Source organism: Phoca vitulina, unplaced genomic scaffold, assembly GCF_004348235.1.
Source record: "Phoca vitulina isolate PV1807 unplaced genomic scaffold, GSC_HSeal_1.0 scaffold29, whole genome shotgun sequence".
Classification (NCBI taxonomy): Eukaryota; Metazoa; Chordata; class Mammalia; order Carnivora; family Phocidae; genus Phoca; species Phoca vitulina.
Genome location: NW_022589732.1, coordinates 16,968,832 through 16,992,268, shown reverse-complemented (window position 1 = coordinate 16,992,268; position 23,437 = coordinate 16,968,832). Strand labels below are relative to the sequence as shown.

Genomic DNA, 23,437 nt, shown 5'->3' with positions numbered 1-23,437 from the left:
CCCTGGCGGGGGCTGAGTGCTACCAGCCCCTGGAGTAACCGATACCATGAAAAGAACATTAGACACTGCTGATTTTGTTCACCTGAACCCAACAGTGGCACACCTGGTTAGGAACACAAATGCTGGAAAAGAATGCAGAGAGTAGTAAAAACCATTTTAGGAGCCTTGGAACTCAAGAAGGAAGTTTTATATCCCTAAATAATCAAGAATAGCGGGAGATCAGGTCTGAAAAAAGAAGGCTCCAGAGAGATTCTGCAGTTGCTATAAGGAATTAAGAGACTTTCTTAGTCTCTCTTAACAACTGGCCCCAGTTTTCAACGTACCTAAAGAAAATCCTAACCATCTCCCTATGCAAAAATCTTTGTTCCTTAGATATTTTGAAATTCATTTTTATCACTGAAGTGATCTGATTATTCCTACCAGAATGGATTCACAGTGCTCGTTGCCTTACCATTAATTTTCTAGGGTTTACTCTACATGAAAATTCTTTTTAAAAAATATGCCAAAGGCTTCCTCAATTCTTTATCCATAGGGAAGAAGTGGTAATGGAGGCTATACCTATCCACAAATATTTATTGTGTACCTAGTGAAGTATTATCATCCGTAGTCAAATTTTTGAGTACTTGCTTTATACCAGGCATTATACTAAATGTTTTGAATACACTGTTTCATTTTATCCTTACAATTGCCCTATGTATGAAATAGTTCCAGCTTATAGACAAAGTAACAGAGGCTTACAGAGAGTCAGAGCTGTGCTCATAGTTATGTAGCTCGTAAATAAATGAATCAGAATTAGAACCCAAGACATCTGACTTCAAAGTTCATACTTTTAACTATCTACTCCATTTCTTCTCTATGGGCAGGCATTCTAAAGACAATCTAGGAAGTTTAAAAAAAGAAAACTCCGTCTCTGGCCTAAAGTTCTCATACAGCATGTGGAGTGAGCATGCTTAGGAGGGGGGCAATATTGGGACCATTTATGCCTAATGCCAAAAGAACAGAAAGGTAACATAAGCCCCTCACATCTGCCCCTGAGGATTGGAATGGGGAGGGGCCTTCAATTTAACAAGATCATGTAATCTTTGGAAGTCATTTTTAGCCCCAAACTTACCGCCTATGGCCATGCTAAACAGAGAGAATGGGGACACATGTAAAAAATCAGGAGACCAATTTGGTAAGATTTATTGAACTTGAATCTTTTCCTGATTAAGAACTTCTCATCCTTTCTCTCAGATGCCAACATTCTTAGTCCTCTTTCCTGGCCAAATAAGTGCTTGTTTTCTAAAATTAATTTCTCCAGTGTTAGTTTAACTAATGAAAGGAGAGTTTGCCAGTTTCACCATTCTCCAGTTGTAGATTATGATCCCTGGAGTATATTTCATGTGACTGTGCTCTCACGTGCGGAACTAGAGTGCTGTTTTATGTAGAGAGACTTAAAGTTCGACCAAAGATGTATCCACTGCAGCAAACAATGATGGGGTGGGGAGCAAGACAGTTGGGAAACCTGGACACAATTTAGAGCTGCCCCTTTATCAACTGCAGCTATGACGAATAGGGTCGATGCCATCAAGGGCCAGAGTGCCTCGTCTCTTCTGAAGAAAGGCGCCTGCATTTATTTCTCTTCTCTCCAAGGCCATTTAGGGAATCTGGGTCAGCCCTGTCATTTCAAACTACAGGTTTTCCCATATTAGGACCTCTAAGAAAACAATGTTAATGAATTCTGCTCATCTTTAACACAACTCCATAGGAAGGGGAGGAAAAAAAAAGATGAAATCTACTTCTTTTGTCTCTGCCTTTTGCTTTGAACAATATGTAGCTAGAAAAGTAGCAAAAGAGAAAGAGATATTATCATTGCTGAAGTTTTCTTGCCAACAAAAGCACCCTGTTCTTGGGGTCATGCATAGGAGAGAGAAGGGACTTTTAATGGAGAGGTGTCTTTGGACACCCACCGTAGTTTGTCAGTTGCAGATGCTAATGGAACCAGGCTTGGCGACCGAAGGGGAAAATGGAATATGAAAGCAAAATGAAATAGGCCTATGAGGCAAGCATGTCATTTCTAAATGAAGGTTTCATGCAAAGGAGTTGAGTCTTTTCACAGCTGAAGATGGAATCTTTAAATAAGATAAAATAAAAGGATGCTGTGGCTTGTTGCAGGTTCTGTAATGAAATACAGTTTTCCTAATACCGTGCGACCTGCATTTCTCCCTGTTTTATGGGTGCTATTCCTTGACGTACAAACCCGTATTTTCTCAAGTCAGCATTTGATGATGGATGTCAAAATACAGGCCATGTATTATGCATATAGCATTACCGATTTAAGGTGTTTACTTGTCAAGTTGAAGAAATTCAAAAACGTCACAGCCACCGAATCTGCACAGCTGTCACTTGTAGTTTTTCATGCTTTTGAATGAAACTTCTGATGAAAACAGTTTAGTTTTCCCCTTCGCTATTCTGGGGAAGAAAACAGCTAGCATTTAAAATGAGTGTTCTTGGTTATGTGGTTGGCTGAAAAATACACATTCCAAAGTTTAGAAAGATGGACATTATACTGTCACTCGACATTACTTACCCTGTGCACAGCATATCAACACAAAGAATAAAATTAATGGCAATCAGAGAATGAACAGTAAATAAAACTTTTCTTTCTGAAAGTATGGCGTTCAATAGTATGAAATTTATACACAGGAGAGCAGAAAATAGGAAGACCCTTTTATATTTTGCTGGCATTTCATGCATTATGCACCTTGAAAACAACAGGCAATTATTGAACACCTCATTTCATTCCTGATGGATGGAGCTTTACACGTACTGTAAAGCAGAATCAATCCAACATCGCCACATTCCTGGAGACTAAGTCAGGGATCTGGCCACATGGTCTGTTTGGAATTTCGTCCTTGGAAACTTAGCAAGTGACTTTGTATCTGCAAGTCCTTAAATCACTGATAAGCACACGTAGCCAATCCCCCAAGGACAAAGAAGGGAAACCAAAGTGAATGTGAACATCTGTCTGCCTGTGTGCTAAGGTCAGGAGCAAACTGGGTCTTGCAGCCAGCACAGAGTTGATGGTAGCACTTGCCAGGTGCGTCACTTGATAAAATTAATTTTCGCCAAATGAATATATGAGGTAAATAAATGTCTCATGTTTATAGGTCTCTATGCTCATCCTTAAAGAGGCAGCCGTTCAGCCTTGAAGTTGTGGTTGGGCCAAGCTCATTCTAATATGTGCTTGGGATTTGGGTCTGAGAAGCTCAAACAGCAAAAATCAGAAACCAAGTAGCCTACTTTCCAATTTCCTATGCCCGCGTTTACCATATGAGGTCCGTGTTCGGCATGCCAGGGGGTTCCGGGACCCGCGACAAGCCGGGAGCGTATGCAGTAGTCAGGAGGACTTCTTTTTCAAATGAAAAGAAAAGAAAATTCTTCATTTGGGCTTACACAAAAAGAAAAATATATACAGTTGACCCTTGAACAATGGGGGAGTTGAGGGGTGCCAACCCCTGCACAGTTGAAAATACATGTATAACTCTTGCGTCCCCAAAACCTAACTGTTAATAGCATCCTGGTGACGGGAGCCCTACTGATCATAAACAGTCGAGGAAACTACATTTGGTATGTTGTGTGTATTATATACTATAGTCTTACAATGAAGTAAGCTAGAGAGAAGAAAATGTTATTTAGAAAGTCATAAGGAAATTACATTTACAGGACTGCATTATATTTATCAAGAAGAATTCGCATATAAGTGGACCCACACAGCTCAAACCTGTGTTGTGGAAGAATCAACTACATATTTATAAAATTGTGTGTGTGTGTGTGTGTGTGTGTGTACAAAACCAATCTATCCTACCTCAGGATTTTTTACCATAAGAAAATATATATGTATATGTACATATACATATATATATAACTATTATATATATAAAATATATACATAATCTCATTATCATAGTGTATATTATAATCTCATTTGTATATACTGTATATAAAGTCTCATGTAGTAAGAAATCCTGAGGTCAGTTGGTTTTGGCTCTAAGGCTAGTTAATTCAGTAACTCAAGGATTGTTCTTTCTATTTTATTGATTGATTGATTGATTGATTGTGATAGAGAGAGAGAGTAGGGGAGGGGCAGAGGGAGAGAGGGAGAATCCCAAACAGGCTCCATGCCCAGCACAGAGCCCAATGCAGGGCTCAATTCCAAGACCCTGAGATCATGACCTAAGCCGAAAACTGAGCTGATGCTCAACTGACTGAGCCACCCACGTGCTCCCTCAAGGATAGATCTTTCTGTTGTTAAGTCTTTCCATCATTTGTTCAGCCAATCTCATTAAGCTGGCTTTGTCTTCAGCTGGTGCCCATCCTGGTTAAAAGATGGCTGCCACAATTCCAGGCACCACAGGTACGAGAGCAATGTCCAGTGAATTAAAAGACAATCTCTTCCTGTGTGATTCTTTTTAAGAGCAGGGAAACCCTTCCTAAAAGTCCCCAAGCAGATTTCCTCCCACCTCCCTTTGACGAGAATCTGTCAAAAACCCCGGCTTGAGTCACTCACTGGCAAGAGAATAAGTAATCAGCTGGTTTACCGTAATAGTCAGGGTAGGTTAGGTTGTGCAGCAGTAACAACAACACCACAATCCCCAGTGTCTTCAAGCAACAGAGATCATCTCTTCACTCACACTCAGAATGCTTTGCAGTCTGCGTTACTGTCCAGGGCTGCTGCCCAGCCTTCCTCTCTGTAGGAACCCATGTTCCCATGGTTGCCACAGTCTGGGATGGGAGGCAGAAAATCAAATCTTTGTACCAGAAGCAATGGTATACATTGTTCTGTTCACTTTTCATGGGCTAGAGCATTTCCTGTCACATGGAGGCACAGAGGTACAATCTTCTTGTCTGCCTGGAACAAAAGTCTGTGAGCAAGAGCAGTAATTGATGTAGAGACTCATTTTTAGGGAGCTATCAAGGCAGGTTAGAATTATTGATAATGGCCTCCTACTTTGTCCTTCACAAAAGCAACACATCGGAGTTTATCCTGAGAGTGCCAATTGTTGACCTGTAAATAATGCATAAACTACTTTTTTTTTTTAATTGTGTATGTATCTTGTACTCATATTATTCCCAAGCTTTCCATGTCTCTGACTTTTCTCCCTTCTCTCTTTCTTTTCCACTAGGGTTCACACCTCCAGGAATGGACAGATCCTCTCCAGATAACAGCCCAGTGCACGGGATGTTACGCCAGCCATCCATCACGACTGGGGTCAACATCCCCATCATTACTGAACTAGGTAGGGGTGAATGTCAGCTTTGGGCAGATTTTGTTGTCCTCTCTTCCAGCCATGTAGGATACGAGGGTAGTCTGTTTCTTAGCTCCTTCAGCATAGAGGGCTCCAGTAGGGCTTGTTGGCGGGGGGGGGGGGGGGGGGGGGGCGGTGAAGAGAGGTATGGGTAGCAATATGACAGATTACTGAAAGGAAAACTGATCTATCTTTCCTCTGAGATGAATAGACAGTTTCCTTCATGCTGGTCACCGTTCTCAACGGAGCTTGAGATGATGGATTTGAGATTGGGGCATAAATTAGGGAAGGGGGAGGAAAGGAGGAAAGGCATAATCCATGGACTCTTCCTGGTGATTTTCCTTGGAACCACCTCCAGACAGCTTCTGCAATCAGAGCCCTCCACTGAGGTACAAAGCCTCAGGTCTAAGCCAAACCCATTCTGAAAACTGGGTGGAGACAATGGGCATTTAATCTATTCTCGTTGAACTTCTCAGCTAATGCCACTCTGGCCTAAAATAAGATGGGGTTTGGACGACCATGATCACAGGCCAGTGGAACCCAACTTTTAACCCAGCCATGGCATTCCCTCCTACCATCTGTGAATTTGCAAAGCTGCTGAGTGGTCTCTTCCCCCCAAGACAATACTAACCACCTATGGTGCTGGGTCCCCTTACGTTACAATGTGTCCTCTGTTATTCCCTCATGCTCTTCTTTTTCTGTACTTTCCTCCACTCCCTTTCCCCAACCCTTAAATGCTGTATCCAATTAGCTAAACCTGGCAAGTTGCCTTTGGTATCAGTCAATCAGGAAAAAAACAGTGGGACGCACATTCTAATGATAACTGAACTGGGTAAGAAGCACTGTTTTCCTTCACATCGGTATCTCCTTTTGTTCTGTTGTTGGTGTTTCCAACTATCATCGGCTTGTTTTTTATTTCATGGGCTGTAACAGAAAGACTACCCCATGGCACTGCTTTGAATGTGTTTTATTTGTGGCTCTGGTTGGAATCGACTGTCTTGTTCTGGCCTTTCTCAATGATTTTTTTCCCCACACAGCATCAGTAAACCTTTGATCACACCCATCTGACCTGGCAGTTGCTTCTAAAGCATCTTTGCTCTAATTCATTTTCTTTGGCCTGGGCCTTTTCCCCCTCCCTGTATCCCCCTGCTCTCCCGCCTTCTCCCTTATATTCCTCTTCCAACACCCTGTCAGTTTGACTGACATGTCTTCACAGCTCTCAGAGAAGTCAAAGGAGAAATATAAAAATTTTAAGATAAGAAACCTAAGACGGAGCCTTCCCTCCAGCTGTTTATTTTCCTTTATTCTGACTTTATTTGCCTTTTTTTTTTTTTTTTCCTACGAGACCTTTTCTCAGAAGCTCTGGTTCTGAGGCCATAAAAGCAGCTAGCTCCTAGGGAACCTTTTCTTATGAAAGCCAGATTTCAAGAAGGGTGCTGAGGATAAGGTTAGCGGCCACTGAGGGACAGGTCTGTGCTCTGACCCCCACCCGGCTGGCCCAGAGCCTCCCGGAGATTCAGAGTGGACTCACCAGGAAGATGAAGGGTTCTGGTCATGACTACATTTGTCAGGCCCTTCACACTTCCCTGGGACTTGGTTAATAACTCTGTAAAAGGCACCCATCAGCAGCAGGTCTCAGAACTGGGGATTGATCTTCTAAATACAGACAGCAAAAGTACTGCTCTGCCGAGGGGTGGATAGAGAGGTGGGGAGCACCTGCCTTCGAATGACTCACAAATGAAACGAACATGCCATTCTCTTGGCCCCAAAATATATTTCAAAATAAGAGAGCAGGCTTTTAACACAGTAATCTTGCTTGTGAGGTGTCTGGAAACTAAGGAATAAATTGTCCACCATTCAGCACTGCATTATTGTAGACGTAGCTATTTATCAGGACAAATTCACTCAGGTCAAGGAGTATCGCACTATTTTCTGTTTCCAACAGTAGGAGAGGTGCCTTTTTCATGTTTAGAGAAGTTGGCTAAAAGCCTAGGTTTCTGGATTGCTCTTCTGAGGACCTTAGGGTTGTAAGAGGCCCAGGGAGCTTGTGCAGCCCAGACCGCTGGTTGGAAAATTCATCCAAATATCTCCATCTCAGAAACCTTCAGGAGCATTTCAAAATCATTACTGCCAGGGATTTCTTTTTCTGTTTGGAGTTCGTATGCTACCAATTAACTAGGATATCTCGATTTGTGATTAGGAGAAGAGGAAAGAGAAGGCTTGGTGCCCCAAATCTGAGGCAATGATGCAGGCATTCAGTTAGCATAACTGAATTTCCCAAAGCCTTCGTCCCTCACCAGATTTCTTCTGTGAGCTCAGAGAACCTTCCATGTGTACACGTCACCCTTACCTTCTGTGTTAAGCCCTATTTTCCTGGTGGTCATACCACCTTTGGCAAACATACCATCATCGTCTGACCACTTCGCTACCCCGCACCCCCACAAATATTTACTGTTTACCTGCATGTTCTGAGATGTGTTCTGCATAATGCCAAACCAGTAAAATGCCTTCTAAAAAGCACAGAGGATACCAGGTTTTTTTAAAGCTGTGTAGCATATTCCTGTCTTCATCCACTTGGAGAGTTTCAATTGATGGTAGTGTGTCAAAAGCTTCTAGAAGTTCCACAAGAAGGACATTTGTTTAAAGCTACTTAACCTGGTTTCCAGTCATCTATGACCTAAAACGTTGGGGGAGGGGTTAAAAAATCACATGTTAGCACCATATAATTACTGTTCTGTGAAATAGGCTTTGGGTAACACTGTCTGCTCTCCCTATGAGACTCTCCCAGAACGAGACACAGGATTTTCACAGAACCTTGGTTCCTGCCTTAGCTCTTTTCCAATGACTGAAATGCCTGGCTCGCTGACGATCTAGTCATCTCTCCCTACCTGTGGCCACTTCCCCTCCAAGTCTACTACCAGCCCTTCCCCATGGTCTTGAAAAGAGATAACAGATGCTACCCCTTTTGGAGTGTCAATGCACACACCATCCTTGGTTGTTCTAAGTAATTAAAACCACACTCCTCTGCATTATTGTCCAGAGTTCACGTTTTCTGATTCACAAAGCAAGAAGCCAAAACTGTGGCCTCCAATGTGCTTTTGGGTAAATGGAGGGAGGAGAGGAAAAGCTCCCATTTGACCCCGTAGGATTCCTGAGCAAGGCCTTACTTGCTTCTGAGAGAGGCGGAAGGAAGGTGGGAATTTTCATAGTGTAGTAGGGTAGACAGAATATTTAATCAGACAGCTAATATTTGTCAAGGTCCTGGGCCAGGCTCACCAAGCACAATCCCTTAGGAGCCTCCTGACAATCTCATGAGAGCTGCTAGTAACTCTCCCATTTTATAGAGAGAGAAAGTAAGGTGCAGAATGATGAAGCCGCAGGCTTATACAGAGTTTGTACAGAGCCTGGATTCAAAGCTTACTTGTCAGATCCCACATTTTGCACTTTTACCCACTAGCCTGTAATTCAAGTGTTACTGAGCAAAGATGTTCCTCCATTAAAATTTTTCTCTAGGGAAACAAGATGGTGTCATTTAAAACTAATTCCATGCCTAGCCTTTTATCCTATTATCATTTATTCTGCCTTATACAATAAACAAGCAAAGGTTGAAAGAAAAAGTTATCCAGAAAGTTACGCTTAGGAAAAAAAAAATTAAAACAATAACTCTAGGAAAGAGAATTCACTACTGATACATTTAGAAAGGAATCAGAAAAAGGAAACCTCATCTATTCTTTTCCTAAAAGCACCATAATTATTCCAGAAATCACGAGCGCTCATCTCCTCCCCCACCACACACTTTCTTCCCTATTACTTGCTCTGCAACACTGATAATTTCTGAAGCCAAGATGGGAATGGAAATTAATTTGTCATTTAATTTTTAATAAGTTGAAGACATCTTAGTGACAGCCAATCCGTCTGCACCCGCCTGCCAGAGGAGTCCTTGAGGAATCCTCAGATGGAAACGAACTACAGCATCAGATGCTGCTTGTCATGGAGCCGCAGCACATAAAAGACTGAGCTGTGTAGAAGGGGAAAGGGAGAACGTGGGCGTCCCCATGCAACTTGGAATGCACAGCAAGTACTTGTCAGCCAGCAGACGGAGACAGCCAGGGATCCATCCCACCTGGGGTCACTGTTCTATCAAACAGGGCCTGTCGGGGTGGGCCTGGATTCAGGGCTAGGGACACCAGACCCTACCCAGGCCGACCCCGGGCAGGCTGTAGGTCCTGCCTACAGGTGAATTCCTTGCTATGCGCCTTTGCTGTGCTCCTAGTCTCCTGCTCTCCGGTCTCGATAAGTTGCTTTCTCTTCCTGTGGCTAAACTTAGCATCCCAGCATGGCTACTCATGGCTACTCATCCTTGAAATATGTCCATCTCTCAAAGGACTTGGCGACCGAAAAACACCCTGAAGTGTTTTTCGGTCATGATTCTAAAACTATACCAAAGGACTGACCAGCACTGTCCAGCCATTCTCCAGTGGTCTGCCATGGATCAAGGCTGCTTGAACTCATTGCTCTCCAGGCCTGGGAAGCTTGAACAATCACATAAGAGCGGTCCATTGAGTCCACTGGCTCCCACCCCAAGATTCATCTACAGCTTGTCCCATGCTTTTCTCTCCTTTTCAGTGACTTCAGTGTTGCTAAATCAGTAGCCTGCTCTTTCTCTGGCTTCACTGTCCGTGTGTGGTCTTTTGAGCTAATTCTCATTTTACACTTTTTCTAGTGAATGATACTAACGTTCAGTTTTTGGACCAAGACGATGATGATGACCCCGACACAGAACTGTACCTCACGCAGCCATTTGCATGTGGGACAGCATTTGCAGTCAGTGTCCTGGACTCGCTCATGAGCGCGGTGAGTGGGCGCGGGATATGGGAGTAGAGCACCTCCAACCTCCAACATCAATGGCCCAGGACTGGAGCTGGGGAGAGCATGACCACACAAAGCTTGCACTCTAGAAGGGGATACCAAACTGTTGTACAAATAAACGTTTGATTATGAATACTTGAAAGTGTGAGGAAGATCAGGAAGAGGGGAGATTTTGTGGGGAAGAATATCCCCCTCAAAGAAGGAAAGCAAATGCAAAGGCCTGGTGGTGAAGGAAACTGGCAATTTAAGGAGGCCAAAGAAAGCCTTTGTAGCTGGGCCACAGTGAGAGAAGAAGAGGAGAGGATGAGGCAAGGTTGGGCCTATAAGACCAAGAAACCCATTGTCATGGCTTTGGTTTTTTTCTTAAGGTCAATGAGGAGACCTTGAAGGATGGTTTTAAGCTGGCAAGTCATGTGATCAGGTTTATGTTTTAAGAGGATTGTCTTGGCTGGTGTGTGGAGGATGGCTCAGGAGGCAAGATGGCGGCAGGAAATCTGAATTTGGGGCTATCAAAGTTTGGATAAGGATAGAGCTGGCAGAGCTAGAGGGAGATGGGTGCATCTGAGTGGTGTTGGTCAGGAAGATTGATAGGGCTTGGGGATAGATTGAATATGAGCAGAATATGGAAGAGGACAAAGTGTCGAGGGTGACTCCTAGGTCACTGCTCGTCACTGAAATGTAAGGCCTGGGAGAGGACCATGCACGAGGGTCAGGTCTGGCCAGTTCTCTGCTGCTGGGAAGGAATGAAGTCGTAGCAAAGAGAGGAGGGTGGGCTGTCTTAGGGGTCAAAAGCATCATTGGTTTCTTTTATAACTTGATATGCACGAAACAATCAAGGCATTGATTTTTCACTTTTGAGACCAAAAACAAGTAACATATTAAAAAGTAGGCCCCAGTTCATGGAGCTCTCTTGAATTGTGAAAGGCAAAAGCAGACAGTAGAATGGGTTACAAGTGGGGATTGTGAAGTGTTCCCACTGAGTGTCTTTATTTATTATAGAGAAAAGCCTCTTTATTTTGGAATTCTCAAATTCACAATTTATGAAAATACAGACATAAGCTGGATAAAAACTGACCTTTGAGGAATCCATGAAAAGGAGTTTTATTGAACACATTAAAACCATAAACATAGCTCCGAGAGTTTTTATACACATACATTTCTTAAAGTGCTTAAGAAGGCTATTCTCCTGAATGTGTTAAACAACTGATATGCTAATTATGCATTATTCTTCTCTATTCATTAAAGCTAATCCCAGAAGAACCTCTATTTGAGGAAAGAAAAAACATAAAGCTTTTTAAGACTAATTTAGGTTATTCTATATTCCTGAATGTGGTCCAGCTGCAAGCATATCTTATTTTAAAAATTAGAATTATGGATTTAAAAATAATTATGAAACAATATTCATCTGAATTAAGGTTGACTAGGCATCATGCCAGACCTTTGCTTTCCAAAGCCAAGAAGGAGAGAAACAGGTCACTAGAGAAGGCGCTCTCGGTTTCCCAGGACTTGTGATTTTTTTCTGATGGCCTGATGGTTCTGGGCCTATCCTCTCTACCTGCTGGTGATGTTGGGCTCAGTTTGTCCAAACTCCTTAAGCAAGGCAGAAGGAATGACGAAAGCTACAGGATGTGCTCATACAGGGCCAAATTGTCTGTACTGGTCTTCAGTTTCCAATGGATTTCTGTAATTCATCTCTTTAGAAATTTCATTTTACTTCTGATCCTAATTAGAGAGATTACAGAAGACTGGTCTCACTAAAAGATGGTTAAACTGGGTACAGTAGCTTTTTTTTTCAAGAACTCCAAAATACTCTATTAACATTTTATAAAATCCAAACTTATACAATTATTTATGTTTCTACATATCAGACATGCAGGATATTCCAGGCAGCTATATAATTAGCAAGGCCACTTTTTCATACGTTATTAAGAATTTCAAAATGATGACTGCAGAGCTTTAAGCCAAGTGAGGGGCCCTTCTGAGCATGGACCATGGGTGACCGCACAGGCCACACGCCCGTGAAGCCAGCCCCTCATACCAATAAGCCCATAAAATGGATTTTAAGCAGCAAAGAACTTCACCCCTATACAACCGAAGGGGCACTGGGTGGCCATGGGGTGGGGGTAGGGGGCCCCTCTGGATCTGAGCTGCACCTCTGTCCGTCTATAGCACCACCAGTGAGTCAGTTCTTGGAAACTCAGATGAGAAATCAAAGTGGGTTGGTTAGAAATTTTTAAGAAGCCATCTCTAATCTCCTTTGAAATGCAAACTGAAGTGTCTGGGAGAGAGGAGCTAAGACACGTATGGATGCGACCGGTCTGCCCCGAAGCATTCCTTCTGAATTCCAGCCTGGGAAAGAAGAGTATCAGGAATCTAGTAACAGTCATTGTAATCACCATCGGCTTCATTTATTGAGGGCCCAGAACTGTGCAAGGCACTTCAGCCACAGTGACTGATCTTTCGGACAATAATGTGAATAAACCTGAAGCAAGACGTATTTAACTGTTGCACTGACAGTGACTTTTCAGATCATTAGTCAAAACGCCTATCCGATGGTTCCAGGCCTGGTTTTCCTTGTCTGGGATGAACAAGTTCCACGGTGACGTCTTGCATTGGGTCTGGCTCAGCAGACCCAGTTGAATCGGGCCTTCCGACAAAAATGTTACCTGTGATTTCTTTGCATTCCACCCCAACCCTAATTTATGAAAAACCAGGAGATTAGTCAGGAACCAAGGCAGTAACTAGAAGGAATTGAAAAGGTTGGCAGGAATGTAAATTGAGAAATTGAGACTCCAAGCAGCAGGAACCGGAGGTAAGCTTCCATCCCAGTCATTCGCTTACAAGCAACGCCGCGATGTTCGCACACACTCACCTCCTCAGATGTCCATGATCTCCTTTTTCTAGCCCCCAAATTGCCACTTAATCGTGTGTCTAAACATCCCCTGAATATTGTCCTTCATAACTCAACTCCTGCTGCTTACTGCTTCATTTGTTAAAAGAATAATGTTTTGATTCGTCACAAGCATCCCTGAACAGATAGGGATGTTGCAGACATGGCCTCGTGGCTTTCTCCTGCTAATCAACAGCAGTAACACATGATCAGAGGGAATGATTATGCTTGTGGGAATGTGCCTCTAGGAAGAGGCTCACAACTAGGCAATGTATTTTTCAGAGTGGTACCAGCTTGCTGCTCACACACACACGGAAAAGATGAAAGGAAGCGTCTCTGTATTTACAGCCAAAACTGGCGCTCAAGTGTTCAGACTTCTTTTCCACAGACACCCCTCGCCCCACCCACAGCCCCAATTTGAGTTCTACCTGGCCCCTCCCTAGGCAGAAAAGTCATGAACCAAGAGCCAGACTGCCCGGATGCAGATCCCAGCACCAGCATTTACTGGCCGCGTAAACTTAATCTCTCTGTGCCTCAGTTTTATCATCTTTAAAATTGGGATAATAATAGCACTTACCTCATAGAATTGTTGAGATAAATAAGTGAGTTAAGGCTGTAAAGTGATTAGTGCAGCACTTCACACATGACAAGCTCAATATTGTATTTATTATTATCGATCATTGCCTTCACTGAGCACTTAACTAAATGCCAGGCACTATTTGGATGCTGGGGATTTGGCAGTGGAGAAGAAAGAGGAAGACCCTGCCCTCATGTTGTTGGAACTTTCATTCTAGTGGGCGATAATTATGTAAATGATTACGTAAATCAGTAATGATAGCTACCATCGGTAGTAGTAAATGAATAAAATCAAATGGGCGAAACTGATTTGAAGAACATAAAATCGTTTGAATGGGTGTGGAGACCTGTGTTAGCTGCAATGGTCAGAGTAAAGTTGTCTCAGCTGAAAACTTGGAAGCTGACACTGAAAAGTCAGAAGAGAGCACGTGGGGGCGAGGGTGATGAGGTTTCCAAGGCAGGAGAAAGATCAGGGGGCAAAGCTGAACAGTGGTGCCGAGCTGACTTTGGGGGGTCTGAGGGAGTTGTTGAAGGCTGTCATGCTTGGAACATGGTAGATACAGGGGAGGGACATGCAAGAAGCAGTCAGATAGGCAAAGCTATTGTCCACACTGTGAGTATTCTGAGTACAAAAGACCATGTCCCATCAAGTTCTCAGTCAGGGTTAAACACTTCAGTCATCTTCCTTTGGATCCCACCAGGATCCTCCTGAGGTCACTGCTTCCTGTGTGTGCTGGCTGGAGGGGCGCACCCATCACTGAGTTGACTCCTGAAGTAACCCCCGATTATTTTTCTGTCCCACACTCCATCCTACTGCACTCATTTTAAGAGAAGAAGGGAAGAGAAACAGCACAGTGTATTGGCATGAGGAGCTGGATTGATCTCTGGCTTCTAATGAATCGTCTCTCATAAAAGTCTCAAAATGGCACATTACAGGCAACACGCATCCCACAGACAAGTTCTGCATTTCCCAAAGTTTTTCATTTTTAAATGGAATTTGTGGCCAATATTTTAAGATCATAAGATTACACATAAAAATATGGATTTCCGGCTTATTTTGATTGGAGTCACAAAGCAGATTCCAGATACCCACAAAGCACCAGTTGGCTAGAGCTGAGTTATGCTTCCTTTAATTACAGCCCACCATGTTCGCTGTTGAACTCTCCAGGCCTGCTTCACCCATCCCACTGGTCCCTGCCTATGCATCCCACTGAACCAGACTTACAGGCCTCCTGCTTCTAATTTTGTGAGCCTGTACAACTGTAGTCAGCCAGCATCCTTGGGCTTCTGGCCATGGGCCTGTCCTTGGAGTCAGAAGGATGAGCACATGATGTCCATTTTCTTTGAACCCTCAACCTTTTTTGGGATCCCTGCTGCTGAATCCCCCAGGAGCCCAAGAAAAACTTCAGTATGAGCATTTTGTGCCAAGCGTGTCTTTGCTTTGCTCACTGCACCAATGCCCAGGGTGGGTATTTGCATGTTCAATGAATTTGCATTTCATAACAAAGGCGAGGACTTACAGGAGAAACAGTGTGGCACTGGCCCACGAATTAGGACGTACAGGTTCCAGTCCCAGCTCACCAGCAGCCCGTGCATGTCTTTTCCACTGTTTGGGACTCAGTTGGGTCCAACTGTTAATGGGAATGATATTAATAATCCCTTATCACGTTAGGGTAATCAGGTAAGGACAAAGGTAGATGAAAGTCTTTCACAGAATAGACAAATATTTCTTCAGATCAAATGTAACTACAAAGAAGTAGATTTATTATATATGTGTGTGTACATATACACACGTATGTGTATGTACTCACACACACATATGTTATATGTTTCTGTATTCTATTCTCTAATATCAGAGCTGGTCTCTGTCAGAAATAACTGGGCTTATGTTGGTAAGACTGAAGAATGTGGCCATCTGGAAGATGGACCCACATGATTTGCTCTCTTAATTGTAATTGTGTTTTGGCTGCACCCCAGGAGGGTGTCATGGAGCAGACCAAGTTCTCCAAGCTAATCCGGTGCCATGTTATATAAACAAATGACTCCTCCCTGGCCCTCTTCCTTACACTCCACTCAAGAGCCTCATTTCTTCTGCTCGCAAGGTGAGGGACGGCCCATGGGCCATCCCAAGGCAGAGGACCTAGCACCGGTGTCCATGTGGCAAATGGGAGCGTGCTCTGTTGCACCCAGAACATTTCACCACTGTCACATCAGGCCAGGCAGGCCCGGGATTGAAAAAAAAAAAAAAAATCAAATCGTTCTCATCCTTCATGAAAGAAAAATACTAAAAATAAAAATCTACACCATGAAAACTAACAAATCTAAAAAATGGCAGCTGTGGCATGGAAAATGACAATTTTAGAGCAATTATAAACGAAAGGCAAAGTGCCATTAAAGTTAAGGCAATGTTATTAAAAGATGTGTTAATTTTCAGTTAAATTTTCTATAAAAGACCAATTAGTTTAAAAGGCTTGACAGCATTAACTGTGAAACATAAGCTCTGGTAATTATACTTTAAAAAAATAAAAAGAGGAAGATGCACCAGTGAGTTAGAAACCCAGGCGCAGAGGGGTATCCTCAGAGCAGGCTAGGTGGCACTGCGGGCTCAGATTTCCCTGTGCAGTCAGGTCCTCTGCCCAGCATTTCTCGGCTCCCTCCATGCCTCTTACTCCGTCTACATATGGGATCTGAGAAATGTCAAAGTTCAGAGGCCAAGGAGGCTATGCGTGTGATCTGGGCCAGATCTCTGATATAAGAGATGAGAACACAGAAACACAGAGAGAGGGAATTTTCCAAATTGGTTGCATTGCTAGCCGGTTGTTATTTTTATAAGCTACCGTTTATTATTTGTTGTGCATTTGAAGTTACACGAAGTATCTCATTTAACGCTATCCTATAAGCTGGCCTGCACTGGGGTTTTTGTGTTCCTGTTACATGGGTGAGGAGTTGGAAGCATAGAAAAGTCAGGCAACATTCCCATTGTCATAGGTGTTGAATGGTGAATCAGGGATTTAAAACCATACAAGCTGAATTCTGAGGTCAGTACACATAACCAGGGGTGTCATGTTGTCTTATCGGGAAGAAAGGCTTCCCTGACTAGGGGTGGAACCCCGACGTTGGTAGTGGGAAGAGAGACTCCCATATTCCTTAGACTACATGGGTAGCTCAGGAGGCGAAAGATCACACTTCCGTATTACAATCCTCCCTTCGGAAGTTTGTGTTTCTTCGATTCTAGTGTTTTCTTTAATCCAGAAAAGAATGATGCCCTCTGGGTCGGGTGAGTTGTACAGAAGTTTGTTCTAGCTGGCACATTCTCCATAGGGATTGTCTGTTATAATTGGCATTTGAGGGCCTAGCATCTGTTTGCTGCATGGTACTGAAACAGCCACTTTCTATGCAGAAAGCTCTGGATTTGCTGCTTAGCTGCCGACCAATCAATGTATGAAGAAATCTGTGCCTTCCATTATGACCAACTAGACATCCTTTTTCAAAAAAGCATTGTCTTCGCACTAAGTTACTCAGATCACAAAGAAACCTTGATACGTGCTCAGAACACACCCACATGAAATGCTCAAAGTACTTCTCTGCAGCTGAATGTTGAGCCAACCAAATGGGAGCAGGAGTGCTCTGCTGAGAGACAGACGTCATTATCCTCTGTCATAGCAGATATTGCTGCCCACAGTGCGGCTCCTTAATGCCTGCATGGGAGAATCAAGGAGAGAGATCTAGGATACAGGTTGGAGGGTAGAGATTTGTGGTCAGAGTTATGAGTGGTTCCAGAGCTGTTCAGCCACCCATAAAACCCTGTGACCCACCCTGAAATTATACCCGTTGATGGGAAATTTTGCAAGTGACACACTCTTTGAATAGAATACAATTGCAAGCCAAACAAAGACCTAGGGATTAGTAGATGCTCAATAAATGTCAGCGACTGATTGATCAAAAAGTCTGTGCCGTTACAGTGTAACTGATTTCAACACAGAAGGGGAAACATGTTGAGGTCAAATCCTTGAGATTTGACAAAACAATAACCTTTCATGTTGACCTTCTAAACTTATCATTGCAAAGCAGAACTTACAGTGTTTTATGTTTAAAAATCATTGACAGTTTTCATTAGAAAAGTTATTCATGTTGTGTGGGATATTTTGAAAGCACAGAAATATATAAAGAAAAACATTTAAGTGGACCATATTTACAATACCCAAAGATAAGCATGATTAATATTTTGGTATATTTCCTCCCAGATGGATAAATATGGATCACCCAGTTTTATATCTTGTTTTTTTTTTTCTTTTCTTTTAACACTTAGTATTTTATCCAGAGCATTTAATCATGTCATATTATTGAGTATCATGATTTGCAATGCCTCCATAGGAATTCCTGAGACTCTAACCTATAGATATTCCAGCACCTGTTTAACCATTATTTACCTATCGTGAGACATTTCACGTTAAAAATTTTTTGTTTTAACAATAATTAACCCTGTGATAAACATTATTGCACGTGATCTTTGAACAAGAAGCAATTTATTATCTTGAGGCAAACTTACTGGGTTTTTAACAAATAGGAACACTTTCAAAGCTCTTGATGCATATGGCTAGATTCTCTCCTATTAATTCATACTGCCATCATGGGTGTGTAAATCCTATCCCGTGTGCTCCAGCCGGCACTGATTATCATTTTCTCTAGAAGGCCCTTTAATTGTGTTTATGATAATTTTTGAAGTATCTAAACTTTTAACTTATATGTAATCATGTAAATGCATATTTACTTTTGTGAATTATTCTATAGTGTTTATGCTTAAAAAGTGCCTGCTGAACAAGAGAACTATCAGGTATCCTGAGATCAGTTAAATATTCAGCTGTATTTTCATCAGGTTGTTTGTGGCTGCATTTTTTGCCTTGAACTATTTTATAACATTTGCTTCCTTTCTTTGGCCTAGTTTTACTGAGATATAATGAACTTATAACACTATGTACATTTAAGGTATATAGTGTAATGACTTGATATATGCATATATTGGGAAATGATTACCACAGTAGGGTTAGTTGACACATTCATCTCCTCACATAGCTGTGTATTTGTGTGGGTGTGTGAGAACTTTTAAAATCTACTCTCTTGGCAACTTTTAAATATACAATACAGTACTGTTAACTGCTGTACATTACATCCCCAGAACTTAATCATCTTATGGAATGAATGGGATTCATCTTACTGGAAACTTGTGTCCTTTGACCACCTTTACCTGTTTCCCCCCATCCCCCATGTCCAGCCCCAGACAACCACCAATCTGTTCTCTTGTTTCTGTGAGGTCAGGTTTTTTTGTTTTTTTTTTTTTTTCCAGGTTCCACATGTAAGTGAGATTATACAATATTTGGATTTCTCTCTTAGACTTATTTCACTTAACATAATGCTCTCAGGATTCATCCATGTTGTTGCAAATGGCAGGATTTCCTTCTTTTTATGGCTGAGTAGTATTCCGTTATATGTGTGTATATATACACACACACACACACACACACACACACACCACATTTTCTTTATCCACTCATCTGTCAATGGACACTTAGGTTGTTTGCATGTCTTGGCTATTGTAAAAAGTTTTGCAGTGAACATGGGAGTGCAGCTGTATCTTTGAGACAGTGGTCTTGCATCCTTCAGATATACCAAGAAGGGGAATTGCTGGATCATATGGTAGTACTATTTGTAATTTTTTGAGGAACAGTTTTATACTGTTTTTCATAGTGGCTGCACCTATTTACATTCACAACCACAGTGCACAGGGGTTTCCTTTTCTCCTCATCCTCATCAACGTGTATTTCTTGCCTTTTTGACAACAGTCATTCTAGCGGTTGTGAGGTGATAGCTCACTGTGGTTTTGATTTGCATTTCCTTGATGGTTAGTGATGTTGAGCACCTTTCCATGTACCTGTTGGCCATTTGTATGTCTTCTTTGGAAAAATGTCTATTCAGTTTCTTTGCCCATTTTGAATAGGATTTTTTCGTGGTTTTTTGCTACTGAGTTATATGAATTTCATTCATTTCCTTTTTTAGAAATTTAATATGAATATATTTTCACGGTCAAAACATATAAAATAAATAAAATTATAGGAAAAAATTAAAATCAGTCAGAATTCTATCACCAAGAGTTAATCACCAAGTAAAATTTTGGGGTACTAAGTACAATTATTTTTACATAAATAAACCTGTATCACTTGAGGTCTGCCTTTTTTTTTTTTTTTAAGATTTTATTTATTTATTTGGCAGAGAGAGAGATCACAAGTAGGCAGACAGGCAGGCAGAGGGAGAGGGAGAATCTGGGTTCCCACTGAGAACGGCACCCGATGAGGGGCTCCATCCCAGGACGCTGGGATCATGACCTGAGCCAAAGGCAGACGCTTAACGGACTGAGCCACCCAGGTGCCCCGAGGTCTGCCCTTTTAACATGAATTTTATGTCATGTTGTTTTTTGGATCCTGCCTTTTTGCATATTTTACTATTACATCATATAATTGTTACTATGCCATTAAATATTCTCTGAAAACATTAATATCTGGACAATGTAAGTAATATAAGTATATCATGATTTATTTAATCATTACCATATTGTTGAAGAATTTTTTCCAGATAGCCAGTTATCCCTAAATCATTTCTTGAAAAAACATTTTTTCCTTATGGTGTATGATGCTTTCCTTATCATATTAAAGAACAGATCAGCAAATTTTTTTTGTAGAGGGCCAGGTGGTGAATATCTTAGGTTTTTGAGAGCCATAAAGACTCTGTTGAAAGTACTTGACTTCTGTCATTATAGCATAAAAGCCCATTTGTAATAAACTATAGAAATGATCCCTGAAAGTATAGTCTTTAAAAGCCCATTTGTAAACAAATGGGTATGTCTAGGTCCCAATAAAACTTTATTTAAGAAAACAGGTGGCAGGTTGGATTTGGCCCAAGGGCCAGATTTGCCAGCTCCTGTATTTGTACATAGAACTATTAGACTATTGTTCTCAGTAATCTATTCTGGTTGATTGGTCTTCTCATTTTTACTATTGTCTACAATGTTAAGTTATGAAATATTTAATATTTATTACAGTCCCTGGGAGGACAATTTCATAAACTGCTTCCAGAGGAAATTTAGCATAGTTGTATCAAATTTTTAAAAAGTCCAGTTGAGGGGTACTTGGGTGGCTCAGTGGGTGAAGCTTCCCGACTCTTGATTTTGGCTCAGGGCATGATCTCAGGGTCTTGAGATAGAGCCCCGCGTGGAGCCCCATGTCTGGCTCTGGGCTAAGCATGGAGCCTGCGTAGATTCTCTCTGCCCCTCTGCCACCCCTCCCCTACACACACACACACACACACACACACACACACACACACACTCTCTCTCTCTCTCTCTCTCTCTCTCTCTGTCTCTCTCTCTCGCAAAATAAACAAACAAATAAATAAATAAATATTAAAAGTCCAGTTGAATCTATGACATATATCAAACTTAAAAATTTTACTGGAAAAAATAAGACATTATAACATCCAGTTGACGTGTTAAGGAATATGGTATTCTTTTTTATTTTTTCGTAATAATCTTCTCTATCTGTGGATGGTCATTATTTTGCTTTCCCTTAAACAACAGTAGCTGTTCTTATGCATGACCAGGAGCTGTGATACTAAAGAGAGCTTCCAGGATAGGAGTGTTAATTCTCAAACATATATGACACTATATTCTCTTTCTTATTTCTCATTTTATTTTTTTAGTTATATTTGTTATAGGCTTGTTTAGTTTTTCGAAGAATTATTTCTTGTATTTATCATTTTAATAAATATCCTCTTGTGATTTCATTAATTGATACTTTATTATTTCATCCTTCTGCTTTTCTAAGATAAAAAAAGAACAGTAAAAGACAGTTCTTTTAATGCTTAGCATTATTTATTGTAATTCTTTTGTACTTAATAATAAAATCATTTAAGGCTCTGAATTTGTTTCTGTAGCTTTGGCCTCAATCCATGACATTCTTATATGCCATTTTCAAATAGTTAACTTTTAAATACTCTATATTCTAAGTTTGATTTCCATCTTGACCTATAGTTAGGTTTTAGAATACTTTTAAACTTGGAGATGTTGGGATATTTACTTTTATTTCTACTATTATCTTAATTTTCTAAATGTAAACTCTACAGCTTATGCTTTATTGTATATATTGAAATTTTATACTTTGAGCCGTTGATCGTTTTTTTGTAATTACTGTTTGGAAGCTATCTAAAAATGTTGCAAAATTTAGCACAAATCTACTAAAGCACTTTCATTATATCCTTAATTTTCTCATAGTTTGGTCTGTGTGAGCTACTGAAGCTAGAAACACAGTAATATTTTACATATCACTCTCAGTCCACATTTATTTTACTCTAATTGCTAATTAGTTTTACTTTCTATATTTCAGTTATATTATTTTGTGCATAAGTAGGTTATATCTTTATTGTAAATTTTAACTATCAATACAAAGTTAACTTGCTTAATGTAACATTTAAAAATTTTCCCTTGAAATACAGTTTTGTATGCCTATTTTGTTTTGCTTTTTCCTATTTCTCTCTGAAAATATCAGAGTTTGATTTTTATTTTGGCTTTTGAATAAGTCTGAGAACCTTTGCAATTTAATCAAATCCTTTAGCTCATTTATGTTTAGTTATTAAAATATAATGCTATAATTTTGCATTATGCTTTATACATGCTTCTATAATTGTGTCTTTTATTATCCATCTTTGGGTATATAGGCTATATTTTGGTATGCATATTTTCTCTAGTGATGAGTAAACTATCTATATTCTATTTTTGATTCTAGTTAGTAGTTACCAGACATTCTATAAATATGTTTGAAAGTATATTTTCTTAGCATTATTATCTAGAAAAATTTAGCTCTTGATTCTTCCTTTATATCCATCCTCCTCTCTCCTACCTCATTTTTCTGACTTTTAAAAATAAATTAATATTACCATATTAACAAATAATTTTGTCATTTTTTCTTTCAAGAATTATTTTTGACATTTGCATTTAGTTTAGTAATAAAACATACAACCATTTCTTAAATTCCATGTTTCAATATATTTCACCGGTATTTTAAAACCAAATTTGCTCATTTCTTAATTTCTAAAAGTTTCAAATGATCTTGAAGGATGCTGACTTTTGTTCCTTATTTTTTTAATGAAGTAAATCAATAAATGCTTAGACACTCAGAGATTCAAAAATATTTCTGTTTTTTTTTTTAATATTTCTATTGCTTTCACAAATGATTGATGATTTAGCTGCATGTAGAATTCTTGGAATAAATGTGTCCTTTCCAAACTCAGTTGGCATCATTCTTAAGTTTTCTAGAGAAGTCTCTGGCTAACCTGATCGTGTACATATTTTTTTCCTCACAGCATTGTGTTAGGTGACATTTTTTCTTCATTTAATATTTTAAATTTAAATATTCACCTGTTACAGATTTAAGTGATGGCCACATTCACTTGGTGAGCCACATCCTCAGTTCATTCTTCAGCTCAAGACAGGTTGTGTTCATTTGTTTCCTTGCTTGCTTACTCATTTTGACCTGCTTGAATTTTGTTTACAGTGTTAACTTGTAAACACTATTTATCAATTTGACCTCTGTTGTCTTTCCTCAATATCTACTAACATTCTCATAAAAAAGACAGACAGACAGGCAGGAAGGCAGACAGGCAGATAGACAAGAAAGAAAGAAAGGAAGGAAGGAAGGAAGGAAGGAAGAAAGAAAGAAAGAAAAGAAAGAAAGAAAGAAAGAAAGAAAGAAAGAAAGAAAGAAAGAAA

At 40.6% G+C, this 23,437-nt stretch overlaps 1 protein-coding gene and 1 pseudogene across 26 annotated transcripts in view; one reads left to right on the top strand and one right to left on the bottom strand.

Moving 5' to 3' along the window:
- KCNMA1 (potassium calcium-activated channel subfamily M alpha 1) overlaps window positions 1–23,437 on the top strand; it is a 715,944-nt gene that overhangs the window by 673,507 nt on the left and 19,000 nt on the right. For 14 of the 26 annotated variants that reach the window (XM_032423681.1, XM_032423680.1, XM_032423679.1 and 11 more), the window contains 3 exons: window positions 5,166–5,279; window positions 6,040–6,120; window positions 10,012–10,142. In XM_032423681.1, coding sequence (XP_032279572.1) covers window positions 5,166–5,279; window positions 6,040–6,120; window positions 10,012–10,142 — 326 coding nt within the window. The remainder of the gene's footprint in view (window positions 1–5,165; window positions 5,280–6,039; window positions 6,121–10,011; window positions 10,143–23,437) is intronic. The other 12 variants (XM_032423695.1, XM_032423687.1, XM_032423686.1 and 9 more) reach the window with 1 other exon arrangement.
- LOC116644410 lies at window positions 20,400–20,488 on the bottom strand (annotated as a pseudogene).